At 37.6% G+C, this 21,289-nt stretch overlaps 1 protein-coding gene across 2 annotated transcripts in view; it reads right to left on the reverse strand.

Moving 5' to 3' along the window:
- The window catches only part of HGF (hepatocyte growth factor), a 59,378-nt gene extending 51,949 nt beyond the window's left edge, over positions 1–7,429 (reverse strand). For both annotated transcript variants that reach the window (XM_071734045.1, XM_071734044.1), the window contains exon 1: positions 7,298–7,429. In XM_071734045.1, coding sequence (XP_071590146.1) covers positions 7,298–7,373 — 76 coding nt within the window. In that variant the 5' untranslated portion in view covers positions 7,374–7,429. The remainder of the gene's footprint in view (positions 1–7,297) is intronic.
- Between the last annotated feature and the right edge of the window lie 13,860 nt (positions 7,430–21,289).

The following is a 21,289-nucleotide window of genomic DNA, read 5'->3' on the forward strand; positions in this document are numbered from 1 at the left end:
AAAGCTCTTATAAAAGAGGAGTTATGATGCATTCAACATGTCACCTTCCAGGGTTTCCTAGTTTCACCCTACTCTATGCAGCAGTTAGTGCTTCCTTAGAGAAACATATTGTGAAGTCTTGTGATAATGTAAGGTCTCATTTCATTAATTTCTTTCTAATTTTGCATCCAGAATAAACACATCGAAACTCAATACCAAATTTTCCAAATTAGAAAATATATTTAAATTAAAGATTGATATTTAAATCAAGATCCTTAATGAAATCTTTATGGTTTGGTATGGAGTTGTTTGTTCACACTTGCAGAACAACTTTTCATTATATATGTAAGATGCCAGAGATAAGCTGTATCTTTGGGGAACAAAAATTATCAAGAAAATGAAGATACCTAAATTCCTCAGGCTGGAAAATACTGTCAGAAAACTGCAGGAATCAACTGCAGTCTTTTCCAATAGTGCAATGACATGCAAAATAAGATGACACAAGGGAGAAAAATTGAAAGAAGGAATTTGTCCACACACTGTAGGAAGCTCAGAGAAGCTGGAGTTTCAAAATATTTTCCAGTAAAGAAAAAAGGTCATATAAAGTAATACAATTATATCAGAAATATAGAAGATACATAACCCCTTTCTATAGTATCAATTAACATTTTAGATTTCTGTTTAATGTTTTTAATTATATTAAGTTACTTGACCTTGAGCAGTTAGCAGATGGACTAATTAGAGATTGAATTATTTTTGTTATAACTGATAACCAGGTCAGAACGTCAAAATAAGATTAGCTATTAATTTAATTTTGCAAACAATCATCACTGCAAGTCAAAATAAACTGGATTTCCCCAATGAGCTTGAAAAAAAATGAGAGAAAAAATTTAGAGAAAAAAAAAATAACATAAATCTGAGTGTTACATGAATTTCCAAAAGAAATAAAAATAGAAATAGAAAAAGGAAAAGAAAAAGGCAAAGGAAAAAAAAATGAAAAGAAAATGAAAAAAAAAAAAAAAAAAGAGTAAAAGAAATTTACAAAGCAAAAATTTGCAAAAACAGGGACTATTGTGGTGTCAGAAAACACAGTTTCATAAGAGATATTAAATGAGTGCTTATCTCAGTATAGAAATAAAAATATGAATTAAAGAGAGTATGCTTGATTCTCTGTGTAAAATTGTGTTTGGCAAAGCTTGTGTAAGAAGACAAACCAATGAGTAGAGATTGAAATAAAGCAACAGTTCTCAGCATACTTTGGTTGAGGAATAGTATGTAAATGTAAGAAGGTGTTTAACTTGCCCATAAAACATGGTTCAAGGCATAATTTTAATTAAATTCATTGATGTATTTCCAAGACAATGCTTTTCAAAGGATATAAAACATGAGGGGTAAATTGCATATTGCAGGCCCCATGTATGATAAATATACTGGCTTCATTAAAAAACAAAACAACCTGAGAAAAAAAACACAACAAAAAAATCTTGAACAGATGGTGGAAGTAAATGTTACTAAATGGTTTCAGACACCACATGCTTAAGTTTATGGCATGGTCACAGTAATAAAAGAAATTATGTAAGAGGTGAAATTTGATACAAAAATTGTTAATAGAGTCACCAAAGTACTGTTAACTATCAGAATATTTAGGAAGCTCTTTTTAAACAAATACATGTAAGGAAGTTTTCTCTCTTAAAGCAAGACAGCTTTGATAAAAAGAGCCACTTCCATAACAAGAATTATTACTATTACCAAGCACTTTTAACTTACTTTCATTTACTTTGGCTCCTCCTTATGTCTGTTTCAGTATCAGAAATGTCCAGATTCCTGGCTAGAATGCCAAAGAGTGAACACCTTTTCCAAATGACTTCTCATTTGGAAAAAAAAAAGGAAGGGAAAAAAGAAAGAAAGGCCAACATAGTGAGAAATTGAAACAGCTCTGAAAATGTGACAAAGAATGTAGGTTGAATAAACCTAGATGCCACACTAAGTTTAATGTGGTTTTTTTATGTAAAACAATAATTTGGTGTGAAAGAAGTTTACCAACCATATCCATAAAAACCACAGTCAGCTGTATAGATGGAAAGTCACGAAAATAAAACCAGCTGTCTAAGGAGGCATCTTTAGCTTGTCACAATGAAACTGTTTCTGAGAAAGATATCTGGAGGATACCTATCTGAAACCTATTTTCTTGGCAAAAGAGACATTATGGAAAAATCTACAATTTCATGCTACAATTCAGTAGCATGAAATATAGATATGTAATATAGAGATATTTTTGCTTTATTTTTACATTGGGTTTCAGTCTAGTTGATAACCAGGTTCAGGAAATTGGCTTCACATTGCATATTGCCATGCACACCCACACACTCACCCATGCACACATACCCCTTATTAGCAGCTGCAAATATTGTCATCCTTGGAACTCAACTTTATGCAAAGTTTTTCTTTTGTAACCCTCTTCTATAGTCAGCGTGAAAACTCAAGATGCTAAGGATAATGCTAACAACTGATAGCATATTCTAAAATTGGATGGTAGATACAAAAGGACAGCTCTTTTTCTTTCAATAAAAGGTTATCAGCTAAGCAGGATGCTGGGACCCATTGGCAGAAACAAATGGTCTGCAGTTTTTTCTGACTTGTTGTATCTAACCTCTGGCTGAGAGACCACAGTCCTTACAAGCATTTGGTGTCCCTGACACACCAAGAACGATGTGCACTTCTTTTGTGATGGGGTCTCAGCTGCTGCAGATGTCTGGGCATGGAGCAGGGGTTAAAAGGAAAGGGGCAGGCAGGCAGAGCAGGGATTTGGGCAAAACAAATATTGACGGACTTCTGAGGGCAGCAAAACAGCCTCTTTGAGGAGTGATGAGAGCCTTGCTGCATGTTGTGTATGTAAAAAAACAGTGCTGCTGGCCAAGACCAGGAGCTGTAAGAAGAGCTGGATCTGAGGGGAAAAAGAGAGAGAAGCCAGTCCCCAGCTGGGCCAGCAGCACCAAGAACTGCCAGGCATAGCTGGGCTCATCAAACAGTGCATGGGTGGAGGCCCACAAGCCATTGGAAACTCCTGCAGCGAGATTTTGCCAACACATCTGACTAATCTGGAGCATGTTCTCAGCTCTGCCTCAACACAGCACTGCTTTACATGTAGGTACTAACCACATTTGGGAATAACTCCATTGTCTTCTAAGTCTACTGCTAACAAAACCTGCAGAAAAGAGACAGGACAACAGCAAGGATGTCCTCACCCCTTCCCAGCTCCTTGTAGTTGCCATACTTACCCATTGCATGGTACAAACATTGCCCACATCATGCCATTTCTTCTCCTATTCATACATCCCAGCCAAACATGGAGACCTTTCTCTCCTCCCTGCTGCCTTGAAGCCTCTACCTCTCAACTTACCACCTCAGCAATGTTGGGGAGAAAATAAAATTCCAACATTCATCCAGTACAAGTAATTGTAATGTGTTCAGGGCAACCCTTTCCTCCCTATGTAAAGCTTTTACCCATCAAGAGGCCATTCTCCTACTTTCAAATCTCCTTGGAAATGTTCAAAATGCTTATGTAGAAAACTAATGTTCAGTGTAAAGATACAAAGGGCAGATACTACATTCTCCAAGGGAGACTGCACATTTCCCTTCCAACCCTGGCCTCAGTTGAAGTATTACAATAATGACAGATAAGCTTCTCCAATAAGAGGCTTTCCTTTACTTCAGTGCACAATTTTCCAGAGTTTTATGCAGCATTTTAATCTCATATCTTTCAACTCTATATTCTCCTGTTATGCTGCTTATGAAAATGGCATTAATAGAAAAAGAAAATCTGTTAAGCAGGGTAAGAGCGGTATTACATGTGAGAGCAAAACAAGCAGCCCCTGGCACTGAGCACCAAAAGGATTCCATTAAACAGAAGGAATACAGTCTTCCAACTGGCAGAATATCATTTTGCTTTGTTGACAGTATATAGTATAATGATTATCTACAGCTGGGATGGGAAAGAATAAATCACGCTAAATTTTTAAAATATACTTAGCTCTGCAGACCACAGGAATACACAACATTCACACATTGATTATGGCTATGGGATTTTACATTATATTTTTTAAGCAACAGTTATTTATAGGAACTAAGTGCAACTCCCACATCTTCATTAGCAACTGCTTCAAATCATTCAAGCCCCAGAAAGTGCTGCAAAATTTGAATAAACCCATTTGGCTGACAAGTCTTTTCATGCAAAAATATATCTGTAATTTAAATAAATCTTTAACACTACTTTAACACTACTACTCTATTTTTTATTTTGATTAAAAAAGTCATTTTTAGTCTCACTAGAATATTATTATTAGGGAGATACTGTCTAAGAACACTGAATAATAAGAATATCTGGAAAAGGAAGAAAACTCCCTGATAAAATTATTATCTACAGATTAATTTCTTTGTGCAAGTGACAGAGACTTACAGAATATTGATAATGGCTGGGCAAGTAGTCTACAGGAACCTTGAACATTGATCTTTCACCAATCACAGTCTTATCTTTTATAGACTAAGAAGGAACTCAGAAACTGATAGTGTGGACAGGTTGCTGACATGAAAATTTCTCAGAGTTTTCTTCACTCTCCTTTTTTTCTTTACCCATTAATATAATGTAACATGTATTAGCAAACTTGGCAGCACTGGGCTTTGTCTTCACACAGAACCTTGGACTTGGAATTCCAAACCGAAAAGATCCATTCACGGAAGAAATCCACTCATCATTAGGTATAGCTTCAATTAGCTCTGAGAGAACTGTAGCAGATAAAGTATGGATGTGCACTAGCAAAAGTCTTCTTTTTCTCCTGTTTTTAAATTTTGCTTTCATCACTTGTTTTTCGCATATAAAAATAATAAATATGTTGCTAAATATTGATATTTCTTAAAAACATCCCAATAAAAAGAATTCAACATCCTGAACAGAGATACAATGTATGTTTAGAAATAAATCAATATTTCTCCATAAAGGAATGGCCTTGCTTCCCCTTGCCTAAATTTTAAAATTCAAACACTATTGCTTAAATTCACATATATTTTTAAAAGCAAGGTAAGTACAGTTGCAGCTTGTGGTAAGAGTCCTCTTTCTTACCCTTAAGGCAAACAATAGGTTTGATTAATATTAAGACGGGTGGGGGAGGAAAGCTAAGAAAGAGAGGGTTGCCAAGAAACTGTCACTACGAAAGCTGGCCCGAAAACAAGTTCTACTCTGTGAAAGATTCTGAAGTTTTGGAAATCTAATTTTCTTCCACATCAAGATGAACCATCCACTCCTAAATTGGAGAACCCATTGGTTAAGGCACAACCCTAATCATCAGCCTACTGATAATGGCAGTACTAAGGCTATCTCTCAATCTCTCCTGTTGGAAGATCAGAGAGATTAAATATTCATTGAGCTTGGTAAACTACAGACCAGCACTAAGAGCCTACAGTCAGGGCGGACAAGGGCTTTCTCTCATTCAAGAAAAGTGTCCTGACTACCAAAATAGTAAGCATGACCAAGCTTCTTATGAACTTGGCTATGGACCAGTTTCTATATCTTTTGCCCATGGAATAAAGTTGGAGGAGTCAAACTAGCCCATAATTTTTTATGTTTCTCTCATAGGTGAAGGTTTCTCAGCACCAGGTACCACAAGCTATTGTGAATGTCTTTTGCTGCAAATTTCTCCCTCATTTTTTGGGGAGGGAACCAAGCCAAAGAAAGCTTCTGCTTAAAAGGTATTATTTTTGTGTAAAGTTTTGATGGTCAACATTTTCCAGTAAAAAAACCCAACATTTTTTCAGAAAATTCCTAACCAGCTCTAGTCATCACTTCTTAGAGCAGTCACATGTCCATAAAATGTAAATGGCATTGTACATGGAAAAGGAGTTCAGAAAAGTGTAGTAGCAGAGTTCTTGTAACTGTGTCACCTGCTAAGAAGGCCCACAAAAACAAAATTATCTCTGAGCAGACTGAACACAGAAGCTCTTGTGAGATGTTCAGCATCCTACACAACCAGTCTTGCTGTAGGTGAGAAAAGACAGGTTTTACTGCACATGATACTTTTTTCTTCTTCTTTTTTTTTTTTTTTTTTTTTTTTTTTTTACTTGCCTCTCAGATCCCAAAATATTTCACTTTACTATTGTATTTCAAAATACTTTTTTTTTTTTTTTTTTAACTAGAAAATGAAGATGTGTGTTCGAGCCATCAACATCACTTGCCATACACCTCGCCTGATGCCTTCAGGCGTTGCCCCAGGTCCCAGACGCTGCGTGCTCTTGCCCTCACTCTACCCACTCCTGGCAGATCCTTTCCCTGAATTGTGGCTGTCTTTTGTTTCTGTCTGTGCAAAGGTCTGACCCTAACAATGTTGGCGGAAGGAAGGAAAGGTTTGTAGAAACCTTTGCAAACTTTTTTCCCCTTAAGCGTCTCCCCAGGGGGCCAATAGAAACACAGAGTTAGCTCTTCAGATATCCAGTCCAAGGGGGACACTTCAGGAAAGAAATTCAGCTAAAGAGCTTCCAGCACTTGATTACTTATTGTTTGTTCCTTTCCCCCCTCCACCTCCCGGATTTCAGCGGGAACGTCTAATGAAATTACAAGTATTTCAGTCTGGAAATAGCATGCTCATGCTGCTGAACTTCATCAAGGGTATTTCCTCTCAGCAACGTACTGTCCTGGATATTCGTTGGGTATTCCTTGTCAAGTTCTGTTATTTCACATTTATTCTAACACTTGGGAATTAAGGACACATGTTTCCTCATGTCCTGACAACTGCCGGGAGCATCTACGGGTAACGATGTTTCCTTCCCCCGCTCTCAGTGCTTCCAGGGCTCCCCGTCCCGGGCCAGCCCCGAATGCCCCCTTACCAGGGGGAGGCAATGGTGCAAAGCACCGACATCCTCACAAATCACCAAAACGTGTCCTGCACCCCCGCTGCCCCTGGACACCCTGCAGCAGGCAGAATACGGCACGTCCCGACCCGGTGCGCTGCCTCCCGAACGCTCCGCGCCGCTCCGCACCCCATCCTCGAGCTGGAGGCACTGGGCGGGAACCGGCGGCTGGCGCACCTCAGCCCCCGCCCGGATGCCGGCTGCGGGCGAAGTGCCGGCCCCACCGGGCAGGTAGGAGCTGAGGAGCGCTGGAGGTGTCGGGGGTCTCCCCGCCTGCCCCACCTGCGGGGGCTGCTCCCGCTGCACCGCCCCGAGCACCCACCCTCACCACAGCGGCGACAGGGAGAATGATGCGGCTGTGAGGTGGAAGAGGCGGGAGGTGGGGGGGGGATGTCACTAGCGAAGTGATAGAAACACTGACCTGCCACAGGGATGGTGCTGGGAAGCAGCAGCAGCTGATGGAGCAGCAAGGCGGGCAGGAGTTGAGTGACCCACATGGTGCCGGCGGGGCCCCCCCGGTGGCTGTCGGGGAGGAGAAGAGGAGCGGGCTCCTCGGAAGGACCCTGTGTACAGCCGGTCACTAGAGGAGGCAGAGTGAGCCGATCTGCTTTTTATTGCGATGATCTAAGTTTGTTGTGTGATTAACTGGAAAGATCTGGGTCCCAACTCCCTCTTACGGTAAGAAACTGTTTAACAACATCCCCTCTCTGCCTCCTATCCTCCTCCCCTCCCCAGGAGCTGCCTCCTCTCCGCCCCACAGGCAGCCCAGGGAGAGGGCTCCCACCGCCTCATCCCTCCCTCTATCCTTCCCTCCCTCCTTCCCCCCAGCCTCCCTTCCTCCATCCCTTAGAGGCTCAGAAGGAGCAGCCGGGCCTGGACGGGCCCCCCAGCTCTTGCCCTGAAGCCAGCAACAGCTGCTGCCATCCCCCCAGAGCCTCTCCATCCCTCTCTGTTCTCTCACCTGTAGCCTGCTCAAAACTCTCCCTCTCTGCAGAGATTTCCTGTCATAACCTCCCTCTTTCTACACCTGCCCCTTGGCCCCTTCTCCGGGCAGCACCCTAATTCAAATACATTTTAGCAGAACTCCCCCATGTCCAGGAACAAAGCAAGACCAGTAAGAAAATACCTTTCCTCCAATCTGTCGATGACTGCCCCTGCTCATCAGCCTCGCCTTCTTTGGCCATCTGACAAATGCCACTTCCCCAAAATTGTGGCAACTCTGAGGAATCTAAAGGTCAAGTATCAGCTGGCTGGTGTCGCTCCACAGAGACAAGATTCAGTCTGAAGCGTGGCCTGACCTTTCCTCTTCTGCAGGCCAAGTGGTTGTGATCCCTCTGTTGCACTTCATTTTAACCTCCTAGAAGCAATGGCATTAGTTTATGTTTAAAATCATGAAACTGGCCTTCGTGACACACGAGTGTTCAAAAATAAACACTTCAGGAAAAGTTCTGCCTTAATTTAAACTGATCCTTTCTCCCATACACCCACCTACTGTCTATAGCATGTGTGTGTGACAACACAGGAAACTGTTTCCCTCCATTTTCCACAAATAAACCAGAGACCTGCATGTGGCCCCATGCCATATGAGTCAGAAAACTGGTCTCCTTCTCCAGCCAAGACTTCTTTGCCCAGACTTACTATCCATACTGCTGATAAACACCTTTGAGTGAAACAGCTTTTATTAAAATTGCAGTTGCCAGAGCCACAAGTGTTCATTGTTAACTTTTCTTCAGTTTTTCCCTATATTGCTCAAACATATTTTTTTTCCACTCAATTTACGCCTAGTGGTAAAACATAATAGTTCCATTTGGTAGTTACTACACTGGTAAGTGGAAAAAAAAAGGGACAGAAAGGCATTGAGAGAGAGTCTGTGAAGACAATATTTTGAACATTTGGCATTACAGGAAAAATACATTTATTTCTGTTCTTGTTTTTCTCTACTTTCTGTGTTCTAAACTTACAGAAGTTCCTTAGAGATCCACAACCTGAGAACAGAGAATATGTTTTCCACTGGCCAATGACCTTGTGTGAAACCATTTTCCAATGCAACTGATAGAACATGCTTATCTTACTTAGTTTCTGTTTTCTGTTTTTCTCCCTGTGCTTAAAGATAGATATAAATATAAACAGTAAGCAACAAAAACAATCATAGCACCATGCCGAGCCCAAAATAGCCACATTCTGCTAACCAGATGTATTTGACTTGTTGTCCATGCATGTAATGAGTGACTTTTTTTTTCTTTTTCTATAAAGCACAAAATGATGAAACATTATAGTCAAGTATAACTTTTTTGCCACTGACTTCGCTGAGGAAAGTAGTTGGCCTGTAGTCAGATTTCTGCCAAATTTCAGGAAGATTTCTACTCTATCTCTTGAGGAGTAGGTTGCTTCTTAGTGGTGAAAATATTTTGTTATATGGATTCCCATTATTAATATGTAGTCTGTGTATTATTCATGGTCTGCCTGCAGTTCTTCTTAAGAGCTCAAATCACAAGCTTAAGCTTCTTTAGCTGTGTATATTATGACAGGCAGGTGCAACTCATAGGCCTTGCTCTCCATTTGTCTAAGTTTAGGGACCTACTGGAAGATACCTCTACCTTTTTCATAATCCTCATATATCTCCCCTCATTGGAAAGCAGGGCACACGGAGTGGTGGGCGAGAGACAAAAAGGAGGTTAGAACGGGGAAGGTTCTATAGATTCTATAATCAGGTGGTCTATTAGTAGGTAATCAAGACAAAGGTTTGCATCTGGGTTTTTGGAAATGGTCTTGCATCATATACCGCAAAAATGTAGTATGATATGTATTCTGTGTCTTCTTGCCCCATGTATTTTACAACATAAGCATGATATTTAAGTTCAATTCAATCAAATTTTACCTTTAAAAACAATTTCATATTAAGGAAGACTGCAAAAATTGCATTTCATGCTTAGGTTTCAGAGAGAATTCCATGTTACGTTTCAGTCTGCACATAGAGAAACAAAAGGTCTAAATCTTATAATCAAAAGCTGTAGGGTTTATGCAAGAATATTCTGCTGTTTTCTGACCTTCTAAGGGCATTTTTTCTGTTTATATAAATTATTTTTTTCTGGGTTTGGTGCTTATCTGAAAATAGGGATTTTTGTGTTGGGTTTTTTGTTTGGTTTGGTTTGGTTTGGGGTTGTTTTTTTTTTGGCAGCTTTGCAGACTAGCCCTGATAACCTGAAGTTCAAATCACTGTAGCTCTGTATTAGAAAAGTAGCATAATATTTCTGTAGAAGATATCTGAAAAGAGTTACTGCACACTTTACCAAAGATGTGTTTTCTGTGGATTGCCTACATGAATAAAAAAGTTTGAAAACCTTATTTTGGTTGGAAAAGTAAGCAGACATGACCAAATACATAAAAACTGCTATTTTTATATTGCCTTTTCTCAGCATAACCACAGTTGAATTTTTTTTCAGATGTAACTTGCTATTCAGAACTGCTAGATATTTACAGTTTTAGCAGGAATCATCACACACTCAGAGAATAATACAACATCACAATTAGTTTTAAAGGAAAGCTTTTCTAAATGAACCAGCATCTGTCATATGAATCACCACTTGAGTTCAAAATAAACCTCTCTATTTACTGTAACTGGTATAGGAATCACTTTTAAAGGTCAATAAATACACGAACGAGTGCGTGTAGTAATTGATGTTCAACACTGAGTTTATAAAAAGATAGGCTTCCTGAGAAATTTAAACTAAGCAATTGTACTTCACTTTTAAAGCCAAATGAACTTTTATTGTCTTGTATTTTTCTATAAACTCAGCTTGAAACTAGGAAGGGATAGATTGAGGAATGGACTGCTTGGAAAGGTAGAGTTTAAAAAGAGATCCAGCACATGCCTGGTGTCAATAGTTGTTGAGGTACATCAGCCAGAGCCCCAGCTGGACACATGACACCTTCCAGCTCAATCCCTAAGCCTTCTTCATGAAGGAAGGAAAAAAGAGACAAATGGGGTAGGAAGGATGAAAGGAAGAGAAGGAAAGAGGTAGTGAGATCCAAGCACAGAGATTAATGTCTAGTTGAAAGCGGAAGCTCAGGGTGTCCCCTGAGTCCACCATTTTACATTCAGCCAAAAGGATTTTACATGTCATCATATCAAATACTGCAGATCAAACTGCTGGTCCCAGAGGGGAAATTCACCTCACCAGTCAAGTGCTTACAGCCCAGTGAATTGAAATGGGAGTGTGACACCTCAGATGAGGCTTATTGTTGATCACCAAGCCAGGAAAACAAAGAATGAAGACAAGAGCCTCACCTCCCTCTGCAAAGTAAACACTAACCTAAAGTCCTGAGGTAGTCACCTTTGCAAACAGCATTCCCAGGTAAAACCACAGGCATATTCAATAACCTTAACTGTTTAGCTTTAAAAAGCTTCCTATTCACTAAGCCCATGTCAGAGCTGATACATAAAAATTACTCAGGGTTTATTAGCAGGCTTTGTAGGTGCAAGACATGGTATGATTTGACTTGGGATAATAGAGTTATACTTTCCTCTACCCAAAAATAAGACATGTTACAAGCAGCTTCACACCTTGACTGGGCATTTTCATGGCAACAAATAATTAATGAAAAATAATACAGGACATAGGCAAAATACTACATGGTTTAGGTCACCATTTTATACCCAAATGCATGCTCCTGGGGAATGAAAAGTATGGTTTTGAAACTGTGAGCATAAAGAGGAACATGAGCTACAAAGTGATTTGTTTGCACTTGGTTCCATCCATTATAACTCACATATATTCATAAAATTCACATACATCCACACATCCAGACTCTAAGGTGCTCGGGTCTGGGTCCTAAACCATAGTCAGGTAATCCAGTGTTGATCTCTGCAGTCCGTTAATAACATGAATTCTTTACTCTTTTCCTGCATAAGACATATTTTAATTGCTTTATATATGTGTGTTATATGCTAAATAAGAGTAGTTGAGATGAATAACAAAACAATTTTTATGTTTCAAAAGCCATTTCAACCATTTATGGCATGGTGCCCAGTGGCAGCTGATGGTAATACAGCCCTTCAACATCAGTTTGGAAATTACTGTTTTCAATATTTTTGGAAACTGTAATAAAATAAAAATATAGGAATTTATATACAGCATCTTGCTGTTAGTAGAAAATACCGGATAAAATTTTATCTGATCAAAATGTAGATATTTCCACTCCTAAATCCTTTATCTAAAAGAAGATAAATTTTGGGGAAAAAAAATCATGCAAAAATTATTCAAAATGCAAAAAATTTCATTAAATTTCCAAGTAATATCCAATTGAAGTTTGTGGGAGTTTGCTTCATTGAGTCTATACACTCTTTGGAATGCAAAACCCACTTGCTCAACTTGCTTGTTTCTTGTATGTACTCAGTTTATGAACATTGACTGTATATTTGTTTAAATTTGTTTCTTTGTTCCTTCTTCTATTAGTCCCTGCAGTTCCAAGAAAGCCTAGGAAGTATAAATGTCATTGGCAGCATTGTTAAATAAATTCAAATGTACCTTACTTCTATTATTCAAGGCTTACTGTGATCTGCAAAAACTTTACAATAGACTTTTCTTTCTCTCTTTCTTTTGTGGGTTCTTCTTTTGTTTGTTTGTTTGTTTGTTTATGAGCAAGAAGGCAAGAAAAAATTAACTTCATTTTGACCTTAATCTACTAAAATCCATTTGCAGTATTGGATATTGGAAAAGCAAACAAAAGCTGCATACATTTGATATAAAGTAACAGCCTCAGAAGCCCTTAGTTACACACCATAGTTACTGAGCTGTTTGACTATAGTTACTATCTATGCAAATAAGCCATTCAAATAAGCGTGAATTTGTGCTTCTTCATAGGAGTTTCATTTTTAGCAGATAAGGCAGTGTGCTTTTTAGAATATAAATTCTCTAGGACAAAGTAATCTGAAAAACAGACATTCAGCCAAAATCATCTGCAGTTATTGCCCAGTCGTTAGATCTCCCTTTTTTGTCTGTTGTTCTTTAATTCACAAAGCCTTCCTTCTTTTGCAAATGTCATGGTCAAGGGAATACGTATTTGTATATATATTTTTAAGTACATTCCTAGGCTTTTTTAATTGCTGAAAAACTTTAAAACATCAGCCCAAAGTATTCAATGGCTAAGACAATCTACAATCATTCTGATTTTAAATCTGCAAAACAAAAAACAAACAAACAAAAAATTCTATGACAAATCTAACAAAAAATTGCAGAGATGTTAATTCAATGCCATGTATTGTTTTGTTCAACTTAAACGTGTAGTTCTAAGTTGGGAAGAGTTTAAAAGAAGTTTTCAGTAGTATACATTTTACCTCTGGGGGAGGTGAGATCATTGGCAGACATCAAGGGGTCCCAATCTTTCTGTAGGATACTTCTGGAAAAGAAACATCCCTGAGAGATAATCTGAGAATACCCCACCAAAACTGATGTAGAAAGACCAGCTACAAACAAATGAATGTTCAGAGTTTTAAAACAATATGAGGTGTTGCTATAAAAATCCTTTTAATATCTCAGACTGGTGGATATTTGAAGATGTATTTTCCAATATGCTTGGCATAAGGGAGACTAAAGTCAAGATGAGCTTTGACAGTGAATTTTGCTTTATAGAATACCTTCAGAAATTCAAAAATTCAGAGACAAAAGCATTAGCCCTTTGAATTCCAGAAAATGAAGTCTTCCAGAACTTCCTTGTCAAGAGTAAATTCTGTAGGATTTCATATCAAAGATTAAAATTTCTATCTAGGGTGCTGTTAAAGATTTTAGAAAGAAACCTGAATGGGGATTCATCAGTTTCCTACCAATCTCTCAGGCATAAGGACATATTAATAGCAGCTCAGAGAAAACACAACAAAAAAGAGCTCTCAATCCATGGCCATAAAGTACTGATCTCTCCTCCTTTAAGGTTTGTAACCCCAGAGACAGAAAGCTTGCCAAGACATCAGAAAAGATGTTATCAGAGGAGGAACCTCAGCCTGAATTCTTTTCAAGAACAAGCTTCGGGTACTTTATTTGAATCAAAGTCTCCTTGTCTGGGATATGAGCTTTGTAATGCAGCTACTGGAAAATAGTCAAGTAGGGAAAAGAGATGTGGCTGAAGAATCAAGACAGGAACTCTCAAAGGAAGACTAGGGCAAACTGTCAAAATTCTTAGCTGTTTCCATTTCTTTACATACTAGATAGAAGCCTTTTTTTTTTAATTTTTTTTTTTTTTCAGTACAGTATTGTCCCTTAAAGGTCTTATGACAGGTAATGCAATGCTGGTACCAAAATGATACTGATAACAGTGTGATTGCTCTACATTTGCTGTGCCAATGAAACATCTATACTTTTCCTGTATGCTACTTTTAGCATTCCATACCTCAACAGTACGGTGCCTATTCTTACCAAGTACTCAGTCCCCACTTTTCACTGAAATAAATTGTTGCCAAACTTATAGGTGAAATCTGAACACTGATGATTAGGTTTCACTGCACATTAAACAATGGCAGACCATATTCTAGCCTTAGCATATTCTTCTGCTGAGGATTTTGCTACCAATTTCTGAAGCAAAAATAAAGTCTAATTTATTTATCTATGGTCTAAAACTACAATTCTAAAGCTGTCTGCTAGTTCACAAGCATCAGCTTTTCTCAGCTTTTCCACTGTTTTGATCCCTTTTTTCATGTCCAAAATGAAACTTATCAATTAAATATAAGTTTTTTTAGTTTGGAACACTACTGTTGAGCAATCTGGTATGATGGCCTCTTTCAATAACTTTTATCAGATTATTAAATTAAATTATACTCCTAATAAAATCACATTGATACAAAGAAACAGATGCATCAAAACAGTGGCATAGAAAAAGATTAATGGAAAAGTTCTTTTTTCTTCTGGATAGCAGTGGTGGTGTATTCTAAACTGAAACACATTATTTCTGATTTCATATTATTACTGTTTGGGGTTTTTTTCTAAGTCTTTCCTAAAAAAATATATACAGATTAATAATCATTGTATATTTTGGGTTAAAGGGCAAGTCCACATATACAAGAAGTTTAATCTGAGAGTAACCAATGAAGGTTGTCTAAAAAAAAGTATAAAACCAGAATTAGTTTGCAATATTACTTCCTTAGAATGATTCCCAATTGCCAACATTTAATGCTCATACAATTTTTGGTGATAGTAAATTAATTATCTTCATGATGATTTATGCCTTTTTTCTCTCTTTATGCAACCTACCAATATTTTCAGGTAAATAACTAAGTGTGAGTATGAAAAAAATCAGCTGGTAAGGAATTTTCAAATATACAATTTTTGAGTAGCTTTTTACTTCTAGTGCAAAATGTTTCACATATAAAACTCTGAAATATAATATCTTTTTTGTATAATATGCAACAATAAATGTTCAGTATTGTAATTTTATTGTTTTTCCTTAAGAGAAAAACAACACAAACAAAACCACAAAACAAACTAAAAGCCAAGAAATTCTGTGTCTGCTGCTCATGTAAACACTTGAATAAACATTTTTAATAAGAAAATAAAACCAACATTTTTCAAAATATGTAGACCTGTACATCACATATCTGATTAACTATGTTTTACCATTACAATTTAGTTCTTCATTTGAAGAAATATTTATTTCTTCATTTATTCCCAGTAGGTAAAACAACATGGTTCCAATTTATACATTAAAGACCAATGGCAAAAAAACCTGTCTATTTTTGCCTGAGTTTATTTTATGCATATGTTCTTCAGTTATGAAACCACTGAGAATGTGCATTGAGCACCCACAGGAAATAGAGGGCTATGTCACTCAGCTTGAGATGAATAATATTTGAACTACTTTTCTTATAGTTTCTACAGGAAAAAAAAATCTGGTATTGGTTTTCTAAGATTAAATAGTAAGCCCACTATCTACAATTAATTTGTATTTTATGACAAGGATATCTGACATAATCCCATTGAAAGGACTGGAGTAGAAAGCTGACTCTCTCTGGAAATAATTTTCCAATATTTAACAGGAGGTTAAATATTTAAAACAAGCAAACAAACAAACAAAACCCAACAAGACCAAACACATGCACACACACCCCGGAGGAAAAAAAAAAAAAAAACAAAAAAAAAACCGAGAAAAAAAAGACCACTAATTACTCTGGTAAACCACTTCTATGCTTTATTGCCTGTAGCTGACAGTCTATATGAAATTTAGTATTTTCCTTCTCATTCCTCCTCCTTTCCTTCTTCCTAAATTTATTTTGTTCTATTTCTTTCTCTCTTTTTCTCCATTTTCTCCTTTTCTATCAGGCTCTCTAACTTTCTCTCTGCCATCCTACTTTCTTCTTTTTTGCTTTTTGTATATTCTCATCTAAAATGTTTTATAAAAATCCCCACACAATTACAGAAATCTCTCCTGTGTGTTGAGTGTTTAAAAATATGGTTACATGGGCTAAGATTTATAATTTAATTTTTGGTCTAAGAAACAAACACTAAAAGAAAATTTTACAAAGTAACATCAATCTGCAACCACAACTCCAGGTAGCAGACCATTAAGGTGGGATATCAAGCTGGCTGACTACCATCCTGTTTTTCTTTTCTGACTTTGCAGACACCAGGGTGACTGATGAAAAGCAAAGTTCAAAGAGAACTGGAGGACATACTTCTTCAAGGTGTTATAAATTTACAAAGAATCTTTTTTAAGGAGATAAAGGAATAGTAAAAGCTTGAAATGTTCTACCACTAACATTGGTGTATCCATCCTGTATAGATATGGTACTGGCACAATAAATATCAATAAATAAATAAATATATTTATAATAAATATAAATATATATGATGTATATAATAAAAAAAATATATATTATATACATATAGCATATATATATATATATATAATAAATAGAAATATATATAAATATTTTTTTTTTCTCTCTAGCAGGGTCTCCTGTTACAGGGAAGTTAAAAAATGGAGGATAACAGCAAGGATCAGCTTTTTTACTGGTCACAAAAAACATTTTGCAGATGTTACAGAGGGACACATCAGGAATATACCCTCCGGTCTATGATACTGTGCAAGCTTTGTAGAAGTCTGAGGTCCAAAAACCAAAATCTGTTGTAAATTTTTCTTGTAGACATTGTCTCTTTTACATGGCAGATTAGCTTCAGAAAAGCATGTAAAAGTCTACTTGACATCCTGGTTCTTATGAATAGTCTTTCCATTGTGTTCTAGAAAAGGTTTAAGATTATCTTTGGTTTACCCTAAAATTCATTATTGATAATGAATAATATAAATTCCTTGTTGTTCTGTGTGACACCTTTAAAGAGGAAATAAAATATACTCACAAATTCAAACCCTGAATTGTCTCCCATTCATATATGTGGCACTACTCATGGGTTTAGACATCTATTAAAAATAACTTTCTTGGGCCTAGGTATATTTTTATGAAAATGTGGGAGGCACTTCAAAGGACTTTAACTTAAAAATAACTTAGAAATTACTGATGAAATTTCATAGAGTGAAGTGGAAAACTCATTTAATTTTACCCTGATCCAAAACACAACAAAGGTGATATAAATACAAATCTCAGGCTTGCAAAATCAAGCCTGAATGAAGAGCTAGATTTTGTGATGTGATTCAAAGAAAAAAATGTCAGGACAGAAAAATATATGTTCAAATTGAGAATCATAGGTCATCTGGTCAGCAAAAATTCCAGTGAAGTAGCAGCCATGGTGAAATGATTATTCAGTCAAACATACCATAAAGGCAACAGGAAGGAAGAGCATTTTTCAGCAATGCATCACTGTTTAAGCCAAGCCTGATCACATACTTTACAAACACCAAGACAATCACACAGCCTTCTTTGTACATAATATGTCTACAGATGAGAATGCTGTGGAACAGAAACTGCAATGAGGGGATAAATCAGTTTATTTATTCATTTTTTTAACTAGGTAAGAGAACACAAATGTTCTGTTTTAAATAAAAGAATCACTGTGTTGTATCCAAATTTAGTAAGTTAGAGAAAACGAAGTATACTTACATTATCTTGTAAAAAAGTGAATGTTCCACTTAGCATGTCTAAGTAATAAATGCAGATGTAGCATCTGTGTTTTGAATGGAAGGTTGCCTACCCACCAATTCATTTTAAAAGGCGTTTTTATATACACACCAGGGAACCAAAAGTGAAAATAAAGAACACAAGAAAACTTTCGTATATATTCTAGAGTCCAGGAAGTCTGTAAAAATATTACGAGAAGGGAGGCAAATCATTGACAATTACAATGCTATCATAAATAGAAAACATAGATTTCTGCTTAACTCACACTGCATTTCTGCCATGTTATACCCTGTACTTCCTACATATTTCTGTATTTTAAATTTCTCTGTCTCCATCCTCACCAAAGGAAGCCCAGCTTCCTGAGTGCACATGCACCTAGAGGTACCACAGGGGCATTAAACAAGAGGACCTGGAAGCCACTGTGCATAAGGAAAACTGATATTTAGTAGCTATCATGGGAACATGGTGGGATGACTTGTTCAACTGGAGTTCTGGAATGGATGGCTATAAACTTTAAACTGGATAAGCAAGAAAGGAGTGGCAGTGGGGTTTAGAGATGTTTAGGTATGTTAGAGAGGGTTTTGATTAGAGCTCAATGATAGTGACAATATCGTTCAGCCTTATGAGTAAGAATCAGGTGGAAGGCAAATAAGGCAGGTATCATGGTGAGACCTTGTTATAGAACACCCAACGAGGATGAAGAAGCAGACAAAATATTTTAAAAGCAGCTGGGTGAAGTTTTGCATTCAATAAGCTTTGTGCTCCTGGGGGACTACAGCCTACCAGATGTCTGCTGGAAATACAATACAGCAGAGGGGAAACAATCTAGGAGTATGGAAGTTTTTGAAGTGTGTGGAAGATAACGTTCCTGGACACAGCTGGTGAGGGAGCCAGCTAGGGAAGGCACCTTGCATGACCTGTTCCTTGCAAACAGAGAAGGACTTGTGGGTGATACGACCGTTGGAGGCTTTTTTGGGCATAAAGATCACTAAATGATAATTTTAAAATCTTGGAGAAGTAAGAAGGGAGTCAGCAAAACTGCTGCCTTGGACTTTTGGAGGACAGACTTTTTCAGAGACTGGTTGACAGAATCCCTTGGGAGGCAGTCTTGAAGGGCAAAGGAAGGATTGACATTCTTCAAGACATTCTTAACAGTGCAGAAAGAGGCCTTCACCATGTGCCTAAAGACAAGCCAGCCTCAAAGGCTGGCCTGGTTTCATAGAGACTTCTGGATGGAACTCGGGAAGAAAAGTTTATGACCTTTGGAAGAAGTGGAAGGCAACTCAGGAGTATGTTCTAAAGCTATGCAAGGAGAAAATTAGAAGATCTAAAGCATAGCTAGAATTTTATCCTGGTTGATATCAGAAATAGTGTGGCCTAAAAAATAGGGAAGAGATCATGCTCCTTTGCACAGCACGTATCTCTAATACTGTGTTCAGTTTTGGGCTTCTCACTACAAGAGGTGCTACATTGAGGTGCTGGAGCGTGTCCAAAGAAGGGCAACAAAGCTTGTGAAGGGTCTAGAGAACAAATCAGCTGAGGCAGCTGGTCTGGAGGCTGAGGGGAGAATATATCCCTCTCTGAAACTAGCTGAAAGGAGGTGGTGACTGGGTGGGTGCTGGTCTCTTCTCCCTAGTAATAAGAGATAGGACAAAAGGAAACAGCCTCAGTTTGCACCAGAGGAAGTTTAGATTGGATGTTAGGAAAAATTCCTTTACTGAAAGGATTGTCAGGAACTGGAATAGGCTGCCCAGGGAAGCAGCTGAGTGACCGTCTCTGAAGGTATTTAAAAGATGTGCGGACATGGTGCTTAGGGACATGGTTTAGTGGTGGACTTGGCAATGTTATCTTAACAGTTGGATTTGATGATCTTAAAGTTCTTTTCCAACCTAAAATGTCCTACGATTCTGTGCCTCCTGCTGAGAATACACCTGTTTGTCCCTATGTTGCTTTCAGCTACCTGCCACATCCCACAGGAACCAGCTAGACTGGGGGCAGTGGGCTCAGTGGTGAACTCTGAAAAGCATGCACACCATATTGCCATGTAACAAGGCACACACATATTGACTAATCACAAAGAAAGAATAAAGTATACAATTACTCCACCAAAAGCTTTTTCCAATGTAAATGTTTACATGGGTCTTTCACTTGTATGCAGCTATTAATTTTGGGTGGTATTTATTTCACCTATTTATTTCACCAGATATCTATGTTTTGGCAATTATGCCTGAGGTAATCTCTCAGGTTTCATTGTAGCATTGTTAGAAATAAATGGGCATTTTGGGGCACAATGACTCTATACTATTCAGTGAAACTTTCTAGGTAACTCCCAGGTTACCCTCAAAGCATCCTGGAAGTATTTATTTCCTCTTGGTCAGATGCCTATATTTCTGAGTGTCTTCACCATAAATCCTCGCAGCTGAAATTTGATCATTGAATTTGATTGCAAAAACACAATGAAATTAACAGATGGGGAGAATAGGTGCACTCAGGCTTGAGTCCAGCCTTCAACTCAGCAAGCTGAAATGAAGATTTCCTAAGTTCCAGATTGTAAATAACAATTTTGGGGGACAATAAACACTTAATTTGCATTTGCTGAGCACCACAGCAAAAGAAAAGAAGGACCATAGCTGCAGCATTTCAGTATTTGTTTTAAATGTCTATTGTTTCATGTAAGGGTTCTAATGCCCTGGCATTGGAAAGAAACCATGAAGAAAGAATTTATCTCTAGAGAAAAATTCTGATTAATCCCCACACTTAAGCTTTTCCAGTTCTCTTCCAAGTTTAGCATCCAGGTTCAATATGTCTTTGCTGATAAATGCAGAAGTATCTCCAAGATTATATTTATCTCTTTCTAGAATCTCTACTAGGAAAGGCACAGAATTCCTGTGTTGGATTTGAGCTAATTACACTTTCTGAGATTAAGTTAAGGCTTTTAGGCACAGCACAATGCTAACATGCAAATATTTCTTCAGCAGTTGAAGGCAGTACCTCTGAATTGTCCTACTCTGTTACGTGAATGTGCCAATGTGATCAAAGGTAGTGAAGGGAATACTTGCCATTTTGAATATGATGCTACTCTTTAACTTTGTCTAAGCAGCCTAGAGATCCAACTCTGGGTTATAGATTCCTTTTAGGAGACCAGCTTCCTTGTTTAGGAAAACAAAACAAACCTTTTATATTTTTTGTTCAATATAGCACAGCTCATGCAACAGAGGTGAATGGAGCTCCAGAAGGAGAATGATAAAATCTATTTGGAGATTTGAAACATTTATATGATTAATTGAGAATGTTATTTTGAATGCACTAAACTTCCAGAACATGATAAATAAAGAACTTATCTCAACTGCTAGTATA

The sequence above is a fragment of the Heliangelus exortis genome, chromosome 1, assembly GCF_036169615.1.
Source record: "Heliangelus exortis chromosome 1, bHelExo1.hap1, whole genome shotgun sequence".
In the NCBI taxonomy this organism is placed as follows: Eukaryota; Metazoa; Chordata; class Aves; order Apodiformes; family Trochilidae; genus Heliangelus; species Heliangelus exortis.